The sequence below is a fragment of the Stenella coeruleoalba genome, assembly GCF_951394435.1.
Source record: "Stenella coeruleoalba genome assembly, chromosome: 15".
In the NCBI taxonomy this organism is placed as follows: domain Eukaryota; kingdom Metazoa; phylum Chordata; class Mammalia; order Artiodactyla; family Delphinidae; genus Stenella; species Stenella coeruleoalba.
This window is the reverse complement of record NC_137161.1, coordinates 49,397,544-49,414,039: the sequence shown is the minus strand read 5'-3', so window position 1 is coordinate 49,414,039 and position 16,496 is coordinate 49,397,544. Positions and strand designations below refer to the sequence as shown.

Sequence of the window (16,496 nt, the reverse complement as noted above, 5' to 3'; positions counted from 1 at the left end):
AGTGGTTAAGAATCTGCCTGCCAATGCAGGGGACACGGGTTCAAGCCCTGGTCCGGGAAGCAACTAAGCCCGCGGAGCAACTAAGCCGTGTGCCACAACTACTGAGCCCGCGTGCCTAGAGCCCATGCTCCACAACAAGAGAAGCCATCGCAATGAGAAGCCCGTGCACTACAACGAACAGTAGCCCCTGCTCGCTGCAACTAGAGAAATCCCGCGCGCAGCAACGAAGACCCAACACAGCCAAAAATAATAAATAAAAATAAATACATTTATAATAAATAAATAAAATAAAAACCTTGAAAAGCATAAAAACACACGGAGGAACTTTTAAGGCCCAACACTGTATGATTCTAACCAGCTCTACGACATTCTGAAAAAGCAAAACGATGGAGACAGTAAAAGATCAGAGGTTGCCAGGTGCTAGTGGGAGGAAGTGACGAATTTGGGGGGCAAAGAGGATTTTTAGGGCAGCGAAACTGCAATGGTAGATACATGTCATGAATTTATCAAAACCCACAGACGGTACACCACCTAGAGTGAACCCTAATGTAAACCATGGCCTTCAGTTAGTTACAATGTATCGACATTGGTTCACCCTTTATAACAAATGGAAGATGTTCACTGCCGGGAAACTGTGTATGTGTGTGGGGTGTAATGGGAACTCTCTGTACCGTCTACTCCATTTTCTGTGGAGCAGAAAACCTAAAACTGCTAAAATGTAAAGTGTGTTAATTCTTTTAAAGCAACCAAAAAACTTAAAAAGAAATATTCCCTCCTTGTTGAAAAAAAAATTAAGATCTAAAAACCTGAGAAGCATTCCTGCTGCATACTCTGAAACGTCAGGTTCCCACCCACGTCCTTGCAAGGTGACAAGCGCGAGGTGGGGGATGGCACACCTGAGAGTTGAGGCACCATAAAGGTGGGAGGGCGGGCTTCCCTGGTGGCACAGTGGTTGAGAGTCCGCCTGCTGATGCAGGGGACACAGGTTCGTGCCCCGGTCTAGGAAGATCCCACATGCCGCGGAGCGGCTGGGCCCGTGAGCCATGGCCGCTGAGCCTGCGCGTCTGGAGCCTGTGCTCCGCAACGGGAGAGGCCACAACAGTGAGAGGCCCACGTACCACAAAAAAAAAAAAGGTGGGAGGGCCACACTTGTCGGATGCCAGGGGGGTCTGCCCTGCAGAGGACAGGAGCCAGCGATCGGACAGCACCCCAAGCCTGCTCCGCCCAGGCTTCAAGAGGCAGCCCCAGCGTCAGTGGGCCTCACCCTTTTGGGTTTTTTTTCTTTTGTTTTTTTTTTGCGGTACGCGGGCCTCTCACTGTTATGGCCTTTCCCGTTGCGGAGCACAGGCTCCGGACACGCAGGCTCAGCAGCCATGGCTCACGGGCCCAGCCGCTCCACGGCATGTGGGATCTCCCCGGACCGGGGCACGAACCCGTGTCCCCTGCATCGACAGGCGGACTCTCAACCACTGCGCCACCAGGGAAGCCCGGGCCTCACCCTTTTGGATCAAATGTGTTGACGCCTTTTACTATCCTGAGTAACAAAACTCATTGTATTAGTTCCCTGGGGCTGCCAATTTCTTTTTTCTTTTTTAAATTTAATTTAATTTAAATTTCGGTGGGGTTTTTTTTGGCTGCATTGGGTCTTCGTTGCTGTGCTTGGGCTTTCTCTAGCTGCGGCGAGCGGGGGCTACTATTTGTTGTGGTGCACTGGCTTCTAATTGCAGTGGCTTCTCTTGTTGTGGAGCACGGCTTCTGGGCACTCAGCCTTCAGCAGTTGCAGCACGCAGGCCCTAGAGTGCGCAGGCTTTAGTAGCTGTGGCACGTGGGCTCAGTAGTTGTGGCTCGTGGGCTTAGTTGCTCCGTGGCATGTGGGATCTTCCCAGACCAGGGATCGAACCTGTGTCCCCTGCATTGGCAGGTGGATTCTTAACCATTGCACCACCAGGGAAGTCCCAGGGCTGCCAATTTCTAACTACCATAAACTGGTGGCTTAAGACAACAGGAATATATTCTCAGAGACCTGGAGGCCAGAAGTTGGAAATCAAGGTGTCAGCAGGGCTGAATTCTTCCTGAGGCTCCAGAGGAGGACCTTTCCTGCCTCGTCCAGCTCCTGGTGGCTAGGGGATGTCTCGGCTGGCAGCCATGTTCCTCCAGCTCTGCCCACGTCTTCATACCGCCTTCTCCCCGTGCGTCATCTCCCTTTCTCTTCAAAGGACATTGGTCATTGGATTCAGGGCCCACTCTACCCAGCATGATCCCATCTTGAGATCCTTAACTTAACGAGATCTGCAAAGACCCTTTCTCCAAATGAGGTCACATTCACGGGTTCCGATGTACCTTCTGGGGAGTACCATTCAACCCACGACACCCACATACACATCAAATACAAAGAATCAGTATAACGCCCTCACGGAAATACGAGACAAGAACAAAACAGACGACATTGATGGTAAAGTGTGTGCTGGTGTGTCAACAGGCAGGAGAGATCTGCTGCTGGCCGACCACTAAGTGAGGAGACGGGGTTCTCTAGACACTCTGAACAAGAAAAGCAGGCTCTCCCCTGACCTAGCTGCACTTCTGGAAAGTTCAAGGTGTGTCATTCCACACATAGCCTTCCATGCCTCGCCATCCCACAGTCTCGGGGTCTGGCAGCTGACTTGACAGCTGACACGTCAGGGTCCTGCACACCCTCAGCCCTGCCCGGCCACACCATGCCTCACAGCCAGCACACGTCCCAGCTGGGCACTTAGCCTCCATGTACCAGGACTGGGCCTGGCACCACCAGGTCACACAAAGAATGAACACACCAGCTGTTGCTGAATGGGGGACGCAAGGTGGGGTTGTCCCTGCCCTCAGGGGCTCAGGCCCAGGTGGGACTCTAGGACAAAGCTGTGAGGGGTGAATGCTCCCAGGTGGCTTGGAGGCCTGTGCTGGCAGAAGTGAGAGACAGTCAGGAAGGAACCTGTGTCATCTGAGGGGTGACTAATACCTGGGCAGTTTCTCAGAGCAGGGAACAAGCTACAGAGACACAGAAGAGGGCAGTGGGATCCTGTGGGGTGTTACCATTCACAGGGACTCTCAGAAGCTCTTCATTTCACAAAGGAGCCCGTGCTCTGGCCTTGCTTGGTAGTCTGGCAGAAGGGGATAGCAATGTCACAGGAGAGCCTGCCCCTCTGCTGACAACAGGCCACCAGCCCCGGGTGCACAGCACGGAGAGCAGACGCCCGCCAACCACAGTGTCCCCACCAGTGTCAGAATGAGCCCTGCCTGCCTGCCCTTCATGCCATTCCCCACAGAAATGTGGGGATGACCAAGAGGCACATGAAAAGATGCTCAACATCATTAATTATTAGAGAAATGCAAATCAAAACTACAATGAGGTATCACCTCACACCGGTCAGAATGGCCATCATCAAAAAATCTACAAACAATAAATACTGGAAAGGGTGTGCTGAAAAGGGAACCCTCCTGCACTGTTGAATGTAAATTGATACAACCACTATGGAAAACAGTATGGAAGTTCCTTAAAAAACTAAAAATAGAGCTACCATATGACCCAGCAATCCCACTACTGGGCATATACCTGAGAAAACCATAATTCAAAAAGAGACATGTACCACAATGTTCACTGCAGCGTTATTTACAATAGCCAGGACATGGAACCAACCTAAATGTCCATCGACAGATGAATGGATAAAGATGTGGCACATATATACAATGGAATATTACTCAGCCATAAAAAGAAATGAAATTGAGTTATTTGTAGTGAGGTGGATGGACCTAGATCCTGTCATACAGAGTGAAGTTAAGTCAGAAAGAGAAAAACAAATACCATATGCTAACGCATATATATGGAATCTAAAAAAAAAAAAAAAAGGTACTGATGAACCTAGTTGCAGGGCAGGAATAAAGACGCAGACACAGAGAATGGACTTGAGGACATGGGGTGGGAGGGGGAAGCTGGGGCGAAGTGAGAGTAGCATCGACATATATACACTACCAAATGTAAAATAGATAGCTAGTGGGAAGCAGCAGCATAGCACAGGGAGATCAGCTCGGTGCTTTGCGATGACCTAGAGGGGTGGGATAGGGAGGGGTGGGAGGGAGGCTCATGAGGGAGGAGATATGGGGACATATGTATGCATATGGCTGATTCACTTTGGTGTACAACAGAAACTAACACAGTATTGTGAAGCAATTATACTCCAGTAAAGATCTATAAAAAAAAAACAAAAAACAGCCGTGGGGACCAATGAGTGAAGCAGGATTTAGGGTACATGAGGAAGAGAGGGTGTATCTGTCAGATGCCCGCTCAGCTCTCCCGGGAAGACCACTTGCCTCAAAGGTAACGAAGTCATCGAACTCCTCGGGGCAGGCTGGCGGCTCCTCGTCAGGGGCAGGCGTGACACTGCAGAGCTGGCCGTCGGGATCTGCTAGAGAAAGAAGACCCGGCTCAGCAGGTGGCCCAGAGTATCCCCAGAGAGGTCAAGGGGGAAGGTGCGTGCGTGGTGGACATGAGCAGGACCTGGACTGGCCATGAGAAACCCCGGGGAAAGGAGGCAAGCAGTGCAGCCCCCGGGGAAACAAGGCTTTGGGCCAGACTCCACGTTCTATTTATTTTGGCCATGCCACGCGTCTTGCGGGATCTTAGTTCCCCAACTGGGGACTGAACTCAGGCTCTTGGCAGTGAAAGTGTGGAGTTCTAATCACTGGACCGCCAGGGAAGTCCCAGACTCCACGTTTTAAAGAATCTGTCTTGTCTGGGGAGGTGTCAGTGTGATAACATCTGTCCAAGGTGCTGGACCCATGGCAGCTTTTATTTTCTCCCTTTTTACTTAACTTTACCTTCTACAACACATTTTATTTTATAATAATAATAAGTTTGAAGGAAACGCTATCGTTTCATGCTGGATAACGCTGACGTCAGCACCAGAGACCCCACTTCTCAGACACGAGCCCACAGCAGTGGCCCTTCTGCAGAAAAAGCTCTGCTCCCATGGCCTCTAGGCAATGTCAGGGCATAGCCCGTCCCAAAGAGCATGCAAGACGCCTATGTTTCCTGAAGCTGCTTCATTACTGTGATATCATAGGAAATATTTATTTGGTCTTTGTCTCCATTGGTTCCTGGCACAGAGCTCCTAAAACCCCGGGGATTTCCTGAGTGAAGGGGTGAAATGAGCATCTTTTATTCATAACAAGCCCCTTTCAGCCTTACCTGGGTTCACACCAGTGAAGTGACTCTCAGAGGATGGGGGCTGGTTGCCAGGGAACTTTCAGCCCCACTCCTGACCTCTGATCTCCCGGGATGGGGAAGGGCTGGAGATGCAGCTGATCTCCAACAGCCAGGGATTAAACAGTCCTGCCCGTGTAATGGAGCCTCCACACAAACCCCAAATGAAGGGGTTCGGGGAGCTTCCGGGTTGGGAACACACTCAGATACCAGGAGGGTGGCACATCCCAAACTCCATGGGGACAGAAACCTCTCCATGCCAGACCCTGCCCCATATACCTCTTCACCTGGCTGTTCATTTGTAACCTTCATAATATCCTTTATAATGAACTGGTAACAGTCAGTAAAGCGCTTCCCTGGGTTCTATGAGCCATTCTAGCAAATTATCAAACCTGCGGAGGAAGTTGGAACTCTCGATTTGCAGTCAAGTCAGACAGGAGGGAGGGTGACCCGGGCACCTGGGCAGTTGGTGTCCCAGGTGGTATCCACAGAGCACAGAGGACTGCGTGGTGAGGAAAATCCACAACACAGATCACAGCAGTGACTACTCACACACATCAGTTCCTTGTTGAGTGTGTTTCACGTGACCTAACAAAACATCAGTCACTTATTCGTATGGAGTAGAGGCCTTTGAGGGCCAAGTGGACCAGCAAGCCTCCTGATGTTCCTGGGAAAAGGACTCTGAAGGGTCAGCACTGGCCTCCTTGGCCAGAGGACGCTCTTCTCTGGCATCTGGACACCACGCCCACAGGGCTCTGAGGCTTGGAGTCACAGGACAGCCTGGGGAGGGGGATGGACGCTGCCGGACCCCTCAGTGGCAGGACACGTGGCTATGTACTGTTTTTGAAGAGCTCTCAATTTGAACAGAATAATCATGCTTCCCCTCGACAATCAAGCAGATTCAAACGTTTACACGTTCAGTAACTGTGAGATGCTGCTCCAAATTCAAGACTGCAAAAGCCCTTTGGCTGCTTCCGTCTTAAGAATCACAGGTACTTTTGCTGCAGTTGCTTTGTACCATTTTCCCTAGGGGAGTGTAGCTCAGACGGTGGCTGGAGTGAAGGAGCCTCAGAGCGTGACAGGCTGGACCTGGACCCCGTGCTTGCTGCCCACCATGCCAGCCCACAGCCCTGCAGCCCCTCATTGGAGGCCTGGTCTTTGGTGCAGGTGAACTATGGCAGAACCATAGGGAGAGGGTGACTATGGATGGAAGACTTTGGCGTCTGGGGCAGGGGAGGGAGAGGACCACTTACCCCAGCGGAAAGCTGTAAAACGCTAGGCTGACTCTGCCTACCTTTCCACTTTCAAATGTTAAGTCTTGCTTCCACTTCCAAAAACTGAAACAGAGAATTCAAAACTTTCAGAAAGCAGCCAATCATCTTAGCCATGGTGGACATGTGCTCAGATTCCAGGGGTGGGTCCTGCCCCATGCAGTGGAGGCACGTGTGAACGCAGCTCGCATTTCTACAATCTCGATGGGAACTAAATATGGTTCTTCTATCAGTTTTCTCAATTAAGTATCAGTTTTTACTGTTTATTTATCTTGTTCTTCCAGAGCCTGGGGGTGGGGGATGAGCCAGGGCAATGGCCCATTTGTAACAACCCGGCTTGATTTCATTCTATTCCTGAAACAAGGCCTGTGGCGAGGACAGCAGCCTCCTGCGCTCCTCTGCAAAACTGGGTCAGTACACGGAGTCAGTGCTCCACTCCTGGACGCAGAACGGAAGCCTGACAGACGCGACAGGCCAACCATGGCCATGGCAGGGGTGCCGGCAGGAAGATGTTGAGGTGAGCTCTGGCTGAAAGCAGTTCAGGTGATCACGCTCCCATTCTCCCAAATGCTACGAGTTAACAATTTCAAAATCGTCTCTGACTTGTTTTTATTCTAATTTTATTTTCACTCTCCATTCCTAACAAAAGTTGAATGATGACGTCAAATTACCAAAAAAATAAAGGAGAAGCAGGGGGATTTCCCTGGCAGTCCAGAGGTTAGGACTGCCAGGGCCTGGGTTCAATCCCTGGTTGGGGAACTGGGATCCCACAAGCAGTGAGGCCAAAAACAAAAAACAAAAAAAAGGAAAAGCAGGGCCCACAGCCCTGACCCTCCCAGCAGTTCACCCACTGTGCGGGGAGGGGCGTCCCAACCAGCACTGCCCACTCCAGAAGAGGCCGAGTCTCCTGAGGCACCCAAGCTGCCCAGCCCAGCCCCCCAGCCTTCCTGCAGCCCCAAATGTGCAGCGTGGCCCCAGGTCCCCTTCCCAGACACCCTCTGGGAGACCTGTGTGCCCCCAGCTTCACCATCCCCCGAGTCCCATCACCTCCCGGGGTTGTCCGGGCTGTCCTCCACTAGAAAGCCAGCTCCACCGGTGCTGTGTCCCCGAGCCTGGAATGGTCCTCTCGGCAAAGCTGACGGCCCTGACAGGTCTCAGCTGCCCGCTCCCACAGCTGCAGCCCCTTCATCTGCCTGATTCAAGCTCTCATCACAGCAGCCTCCCCTTAGCCTGCCCACCCGAGGACCCCACCTTATCTGCTGGCCAGGCTGGGCCCCTGACCAACCCTGACAGACGCGACAGGCCGACCACCCTCTCTGCTCCCTCCGGCACATACTTCAGGAGTGGGGTCTGCTCTGCATAGGCTAAACTGGGGCGGGGGACACCAGCTGCAGTGTGGCATCATGCTGAGACTGAGCCTCACCCTCCCACACCACCACGTGGGACGCTGCTGTTCCAGAATATTCGTGCCACTGAAGAATCAAAGCACCACTTCCTAGAGCATTCAGGCTAACTCTGGGACAGCCTAAGAAGCTTTTATTTTTAATTACAGTGGAAATGTTACCAAAAAAGAATGCACAAATAATGAGACTCAGTGATGTGTGTGGGCCCCAGAGGCGGAACTTTCACCAAGTTGTCCTGACCTGGGGACTTCCCTGGTGGTCCAGTGGTTAACAATCAGTCTTGCAATGCAGGGGACGCTGATTCAATCCCTGGTTGGGAAACTAAGATTCCCACATGCCGTGGGGCAACTAAGCCCATGCGCCACAACTGGAGAGTAGCCTGCGCACCACAACGAAAGATTCCGTGTGCCACAAGAACCGACGCAGCCAAAAACATTAAAAAAAAAAAAAAAAAAAAAGTTATCCTGACCTGGAGGCTCTAATTCAGGAGGAAGTGAGGACAGAGGGCCCCCCAGCTGCAGGGGGAAGGGCCCAGGCCAAGGCAAGGAGGGAGGAGGGGTGTGGCGAGCCCCATCTCAGCATCAGGTGGAAGGTTGACCACAAGGGACAAGCAGGACCCAGGAGACAAGACATTCTCAGACAACCATCTTCTCTCACCAGGCTGATAAATCTATGCACACGAAACTTCGAGACACGTGCAACCAGGGGACAGCCTCGGGGACAGCAGCTGGCACCCCTCCGGCTCAATAGATGGGGGTCACTCTGCTCCCACGCCGGGGCCTGACGGGCTGGTGGCTGGAGAGCTCTGACAGCACACTGGGTCGCGCCCACCTGGTCATGAGTTTTCCAGGGAGCACATTCTGACTCCTGAGGCCCAGGGTTGGGACCCCCTAGGTCACGACCCCCCAGGAATTCCTACAGCTGAGCTTGCTCTGTTTCTCGTCACCTGTGGGCCTATCAGAACAGAGCAGCCACTGCCCAGCAACAGAATCGGGGACGTGGGCTCAGAGAGGCTCAGAGAGGGCCTCAGAACCACACAGATAGCCCCGGCACCGTCTCTCGCTGGCCACTGTCCTGTGCTCCTTCCTGCCCACGCCCAGGGCCCTTGACCCTTCAGAGAAAGCCCAGTCTCGGCCCTGGCTGGAAGGTGCCCCGTGGTCAGCAGCTGCTCCGTGGTCACCCCAGGGAGTGGTCCACACCACTCCCCCCAAGGCCATGGGCTGAGGGTGGACAGCAGCATGCCTAGCCTGGCTCATGTCAGGCCAAGTGTCCCAGCAATTCCCATAAGTTCTTGAACTCTAGAATGTTCTGCTGACATCCCAGTAGAGCACTCAGGGACTTTAGCACCTTCTTCCCCACAAAATGGCTTAGTCTCTGCTTACCTGAATATTCAATTTGTTTAATTACTGTGACCACATAAACACTGACCCCTCTGGCCAAGAGTATTCCAGAAGCACATTTTCCTCTTACTCCACGTCTTGTTTTTCCTGGCATGAGTGACTGCTTGCTGGTGTCCTGGGCTTGACCCCTATGCACCCACCACCCTCCCACCCCCAAGCCCTCGGGCAGAGCTGCGAAGCCTTCTCCAATGACCCACCAGTCCTGGGGCCCTGGCTCCCATCACCGCCAACCTGTGGCCAACCCATCACATGGGGTGAAGGTGAAATGAAGCTGCTGAAGACAAAGACCCACGGAGCCACCTCCTCTGGGACATGTGACCTCCTTACTGACCCCCGGGACTGAGACCAGGCAGCCCAACGCGGCGGCTCCAGCCCCACTGGGTCCGGACACCCATGGACCCAGCGGGAAGCTCTCAAGCACACGTGGCACACGCGTGAAAACCAGTCACACGGCAGACCTCAAACTCCAGGCACAGCACAGAGATCCCATTCTCTGACTATCACACACATGATTAGGTTCAAATTATTGACAAGATCTTAAAATACATTTAGAAATTGTTTAAAATAATTGATGAGTCAAAGAAAAAAATCACACTGGTTTGTTAAAACTAAGAGAAAAAAGCCTACACCTAGAGTTTCCCAAAGGTTAACCGAGGAAGCTGTGGGTGGACAAGCCAGCCCCCACCCCCACCCGCGTCCTGGGCGTGCCTGCGGTGGCCCCGGTGACCTTCCCGAAGGCCTGGCTTGGGTGTCTGCTGTGGGGTGGTGAGCACACCATACCAGGAAGAACCAAGACACACTGGAGGTGGAGAAGCAAAAATTTGCATGAAGCCACCAAAAAATTTTGTGCAAGGGATGAAGTTTTAAACAACTTTCTGTTTTAACCGCACACCTAACCTCCAAAAAATCACTGAAGGACTACAACCCACTGGTTACACAGATCCAGACACAGGCACGAAGCCTCCGCCTGCAGACTCTCAGCCTGGAGCCCAGGGTTCACCTCACCCACACCACCCCCTGTACGACCTCTGGGTGGTACTACCCAGCTCACCACACGGGCCTTGGGACTGCCCCCCACCTGGACCAGCCTCACGCCAGTCACGCCAGCTGGCCCCCAGAGAGGGCTGCCAGCCCGGAGCTGGCCCGTGAGGTCCTCCAGCCTGGCCCACCCACCACACTGAGGGCAGCTACACGGCCTCGGCATGTACCGTGCACACATGGGGTCCCCAGGCTGCGCGGGGCCTCAGACGGCGTGCATGCAGACTGACTGGGAGAAAGAGCCAGTGGGGACTTGGGGTTTAGGAAACCTCGCCCACGTGACACTGCTAGGCAATAACTTTGGGGCGGGGACAGACAAGACAGGTGACACTACCAACAACTGCTGATAAGACCCAAAGGCATCCCTTGACCCAGCCCCATCAGGTAACTGATGGTCCTGCCCAGGTCTGCACGTCCTCCTTTTCCTCTGCCAAGAGCAGGAGGAGGGAACAAGCCTGCGACTGGGACCTCCCACCACCCTCACCCCAGCACGTGGCCACAGATGGGGAATGAGAAGGAAAACTCTATTCAGAGCTTCGGGATTTTATTTAAAAGGACAGCATATGGGCAACCGGTGAGAGTGTGAAACGTTCGCTCTGGCAGTTCTGTAAGAAACTAAGCTCACAGCCAGCACGCGACCAGCCATCCCATCCCTGGCCACAGGCCCCAAAGCCATGACAACACTGTCCACACAAAGACTTGGACCTCAGCGTCACTAGAAGGTTCGTTCATTGCGGGCCCAAACTGGAGACATATTACTGTCCATCACCTGGGGGGCGGACAAACTGCATAGGCATGCAGGCGAGCACAGCTCCACACGGGAAGAGTGCCCTGACACGCGGCAGCACGGGTGAGTCGCAAGCATCACACGCGGGCGAGCACAACACGGGAGTGTGGCCAATGGTTTATTTATGTGACGTCCACGAGAGGCAAGGCTAATCCATGCTGACAGAACCAGCCAAGGAGATGCCGGCAGAAGGGAGGGGATCACTGGAAGGCCAGCAGGAAGCTGTCTCCGGGGACAGTAAGGCTCTGGGCAGGGGTCTGCATCCCAGCAGGAGAACATCAACATTCACAGAAGGGCACACAAGATTTGTGCATTCACAAAAGGTAAACTTTGACTCAAAATAAGACTGCAAACAAATACTGAACTCTAATGAATCAGTAATGACTGATACACAGGACAAGGTGTTTGGGGGAGTGTACGGCAGTATACCTGTCTAAAGTGCATCCCATTTAAAAAAAAAAGATGGATTGTTGGACAGATGTATGGGTGGATATATGATATATAATGACACAAACGCAGGAAGATGTTCCCTGCAGATTGTGGATGGCAAACACACGTGTGGGTGTTCATTGTGTAAGTCTTGCAATGTTTTTGTATGTTTGGAAGCTTTCATTAAAAAAAAACAGTTCTGGGGACTTCCCTGGTGGCACAGCAGATAAGCCTCTATGCTCCCAATGCAGGGGGCCTGGGTTCGATCCCTGGTCAGGGAACTAGATCCCACATGCATGCCACAACTAAGGAGCCCCCGAGCCGCAACCAAGGAGCCCATGTGCTGCAACTAAGAAGCCGGCAAGTCACAACTAAAGGAGCCCTGGAGCTGCAACTAAGGAGCCGGGCTGCTGCAACTAAGACCCGGTGCAACCAAATAAATAAATATTAAAAAAAAAAAAATTTCTGGGGAAAGGGGCAGTAGACTTCTAACATTACAAATAAGTAGCTGAGTCAGTGAATTCTGGAGGACAGTGCGTGAGGAGCAAAGAACGAGGTGGGAGAGAGGGCCTTCTGAAACCTGGGATGTTTCAGGGGCTCTAAGGAGGAGAAGGCTCAGCAAAGGGAGCCTGAGGAGTGAGGGTCACTAATCGGGGGGCGGGGGGCTGAGGGAGGGGGCTGAGGAAGGGGTGAGGCGACAGAAGCCCACGGTGGGGTGACTGACCTCCATTTCTGATCGCTGTGATCCCTCGGTAGAAGTCTTCGAAACTAATCACGCCGAGCCCACTGGGATCCAAGTACCTCGTTAAGTCCTTCACCTGCAATGGCCAAGTGAGAATGTTATCGGAGCCTTCACACTTTGGGTGGTGGGGGGGTCGTGCATGTGACATCTCACCACATTCAGAGAAGCAGGCGGCTTGCAAGGGGCAGTGCTGAAAGTAAGGGCCATTAGGTCCTCTGACTGGAGTGCCAGCAACAGCTCCAGCCAGGGCACAGGTGGCATCTGGGGAGATGCTGCCAACAGTGCCCAGAACCATGAACCACAAACCACAGAATAAGACCCTGCTCTCAAGCCAAAAGCCATGCTTCTTGAGTGTGCTGAAGTTTTAGGCATTACTGCAGTCAGGATCCAGGCGCTATGCACAGCACAGACCCGCCCATCCCGACAGGCACCCCAGCCGTGCAGAGGCCTTAGTAAAACTGACTCCAGCAAGTAGACCCTGGACATCAGAAATAATAAAGAGTAAGTGGGATAATACACACATGATGTTCCAGAGAATGAAACTCTCCAAAAAGAAGATAAGTTTCTGTTTGTAAGTATAAACTGGATTTCATCAAAATTTAATACTTTTGCTCTTTAAAAGACACCCTTAGACAACACTGTAGATCAACTATACTCCAATAAAAATTAATTAAAAAAAAAGACACCATTAGTATAACTAAAAGACACAGACTGGGAGAAAATCTTTGCAAATCATATATCTCATAAAGGACTTGCATCCAGAATGTATAAAGAAATCTTAAAATTCAACAAGAAGACAAACACAATTCATTTTAATGGGCAAAAGATTTAAACAGACATTTCATCAAACAACATAAATAAATAGCTGATAAGCACATGAAAAGATGGTCAAGATCCTGAGTCCTTAGGGAAATGCAAACTGAAACCATAAACGGCTGTAATGAAGACAACTGACAACAGCAAGTGTTGCCGAGGAAGTGGAGGCACAGGAACCTCCGACGCTGCCAGGAAGGGTGGGAAATGGTCTGGGAAATCTGGAAAACCAGGGCCAACCACACAACACAGAAACTCTACTCTTAGGGATCTTCGCAAGAGAAAGGAAAACGTGGGTCCAAACAAAGACGTGTATGCAAATGTTTACAGCAAGCGGCATTATTCAAAACAGCCAAAGAGCAGCAGCAATCCAGATGTCCACCAGCTGAGGAACGGATAAACACGATGTGGTCCCTCCATACAAAGGACTACTCTTCAGCCACGAAAAGGAATGAAATACTGACACACATACAACATGAAAGAGCCTCAAAGACATTCTGCTAGATAAAAAGCTGGGCACAAAAGACTACAAATTATATCTTCTCACTTACAGAAAATTTTCAGAGAAGACAAACCTACAGAGCTCAGTGGTTTCCTGGGATTCTGGGGTAGAAGCAAGGGTTGACTGCAAACAGCACAAGGGATCTTTCTGGATCCCTTTACAACATCTAGAGATGTTGTAAAACTAGCCTGAGGTGAAGGGCATGACTCTATAAATTTTCTAAAATTCACAAACTGTACACTTTAAATGGATGAATTTTTTGGTATATATGTTATACTTCAACAAAACTCTCAAGAAACAAATGAATAGAAAGGTAAAAAGGATTCAAGGGAAACTGACAAATACTGAAGTAAGGCAAAGAAGATCTAATATATGGATATTAGAAGTCCCTCAGAAGAAAAATCAAAGCAAAGAACAAATATTAAAACTATACTTAAGGGACTTCCCTGGTGATCCAGTGGTTAAGAATCTGCCTTCCAATGCAGGGGACACAGGTTCAATCCCTGGTCGAGGAACTAAGATCCCACATGCCTCAGGGCAAGTAAGCCTGCGTGCCACAACTGCGGAGCCCACACACCACAACTACTGAGGCTGCACGCTCTGGAACCCATGCACCACAACTGGAGAAGCCCTCATGCTGCAATGAAGGTCCCGCATGCTGCAACAAAGATCCTGCATGCTGCAACTAAGACCCGACACAGCCAAATAAATTAATTAATTAGCCAAAGCAATCTTAAGAGAAAAAAACAGAGCTGGAGGAATCAGACTCCCTGACTGCAGACTATACTACAAAGTTACAGTAGTCAAGACAATATGGTACTGGCACAAAAACAGAAATATAGATCAATGGAACAGGATAGAAAGCCCAGAGATAAACCCAAACACCTATGGTCAACTAATCTATGACAAAGGAGGCAAGGATATACAATGGAGAAAAGACAGTCTCTTCAATAAGTGGTGCTGGGAAAACTGGACAGCTGCATGTAAAAGAATGAAATTAGAACATTCCCTAACACCATACACAAAAATAAACTCAAAACGGATTAAAGACTTAAATGTAAGACCAGACACTATAAAACTCTTAGAGGAAAACATAGGAAGAACACTCTTTGCCGTAAATCACAGCAAGATCTTTTTTGACCCACCTCCTAGAGTAATGGAAATAAAAACGAAAATAAACAAATGGGACCTAATGAAACTTAAAAGCTTTTGCACAGCAAAGGAAACTACAAACAAGATGAAAGACAATCCTCAGAATGGGAGAAAATATTTGCAAATGAAGCAACAGACAAAGGATTAATCTCCAAAATATATAAACAGCTCATGCAGCTCAATATTGGAAAACAAACAATCCAATCAAAAAATGGGCCGAAGACCTAAATAGACATTTCTCCAAAGAAGACATACAGATGGCCAAGAGGCACATGAAAAGCTACTCAACATCACTAATTATTAGAGAAATGCAAATCAAAACTACCATGAGGTATCACCTCACACGGGTTAGAATGGGCATCATCAGAAAATCTGCAAACAACAAATGCTGGAGAGAGTGTGGAGAAAAGGGAACCCTCCTACGCTATTGGTGGGAATGTAAATTGATACAGCCACTATGGAGAACAGTATGGAGGTTCCTTACAAAACTAAAAATAGAATTACCCTAGGACCCAGCAATCCCACTACTGGTCATATACCCAGAGAAAACCATAATTCAAAAAGACACATGCACTGCAATGTTCATGGCAGCACTATTTACAATAGCCAGGTCATGGAAGCAACATAAATGCCCATCGACAGACGAATGGATAAAGAAGATGTGGTAAATATAAACAATGGAATATTACTCAGCCATAAAAAGGAACGAAATTGGGTCATTTGTAGAGACGTGGATGGACCTAGAGACTGTCATACAGAGTGAAGTAAGTCAGAAGGAGAAAAACAAATATCGTATATTAATGCATATATGTGGAATCTAGAAAAATGGTACAGATAAACTGGTTTGCAAGGCAGAAACAGAGACACAGATGTAGAGAACAAACGTATGGCCACCAAGGGTGGGGGTGTGGGATGAATTGGGAGATTGGGATTGACATATATACACTAATATGTATAAAATAGATAGGTAATAAGAACCTGCTGTATAAAAAATAAATAAATAAAATTGAAAACTATACTTAAGAAAAATTCCCTAGAATAAAAAAAAGTTTTTAACTACATATTTGTTTTCTTCCTTATTTTTTTCCTTGAGACTTTATCTTATTTTTTTTTAATTGAAGTACAGTTGACTTACCATGTTTCAGGGGTCAACTACCTATTGAGAGAATATATCACATCCCTAAGAATATCAACTCCCATCCCCAAAAGACCTCATACAAGACTTATTCTGGTGAATTTCTTAGACTTTAAAGGAAAAGAAAAAAATCCTTTGAATATGCAAAAATCAAGTGATTTATAGAAGAAAATTAAATGATCATTAACATTTCTGGCAGCAACACCAAGTAACAAGGGATATTCGAATTCCACCAGGCCATGTGTTGTTGAGGACTGGGATCCCCAACACGACTGAGAAAGGAGAAAAAGATATAAGACTGAAGACGCCAGGCAAATACTCTATAATTCTGATTTTGAATTTTAAGTACCACCATGAAGCATCACTCATGATGTACTAAAAACAAAACAATCACTTTCTATTCTGTCCACTTAGCAGTCAGCACCCCTCGCACCCAGGTGAAGGTATTTACATTCCAATTCCCATTAGAGGGAACCAGGACCCTTGGAGAAGTGCTAGGGAAAGTGCAGGCTGAGCCTGGACTATTTTGTCATCCCTGAGAGCAAAGATGCTGTGAAAGACTTTGTCAGGTCAACATCAAAGAACGCAGGA

General features: G+C 49.6%; 1 protein-coding gene across 4 annotated transcripts in view; it reads right to left on the bottom strand.

Annotated features, from left to right (window-relative positions):
* Positions 1-16,496, bottom strand: part of RAB11FIP3 (RAB11 family interacting protein 3) — an 81,008-nt gene that overhangs the window by 28,274 nt on the left and 36,238 nt on the right. For 2 of the 4 annotated variants that reach the window (XM_079945967.1, XM_079945969.1), the window contains exons 2-3: positions 12,286-12,379; positions 4,342-4,436 (exon numbers count right to left, since the gene is read on the bottom strand). In XM_079945967.1, the coding sequence (XP_079802093.1) occupies positions 4,342-4,436; positions 12,286-12,379 (189 nt within the window). The remainder of the gene's footprint in view (positions 1-4,341; positions 4,437-12,285; positions 12,380-16,496) is intronic. The other 2 variants (XM_079945968.1, XM_079945970.1) reach the window with 1 other exon arrangement.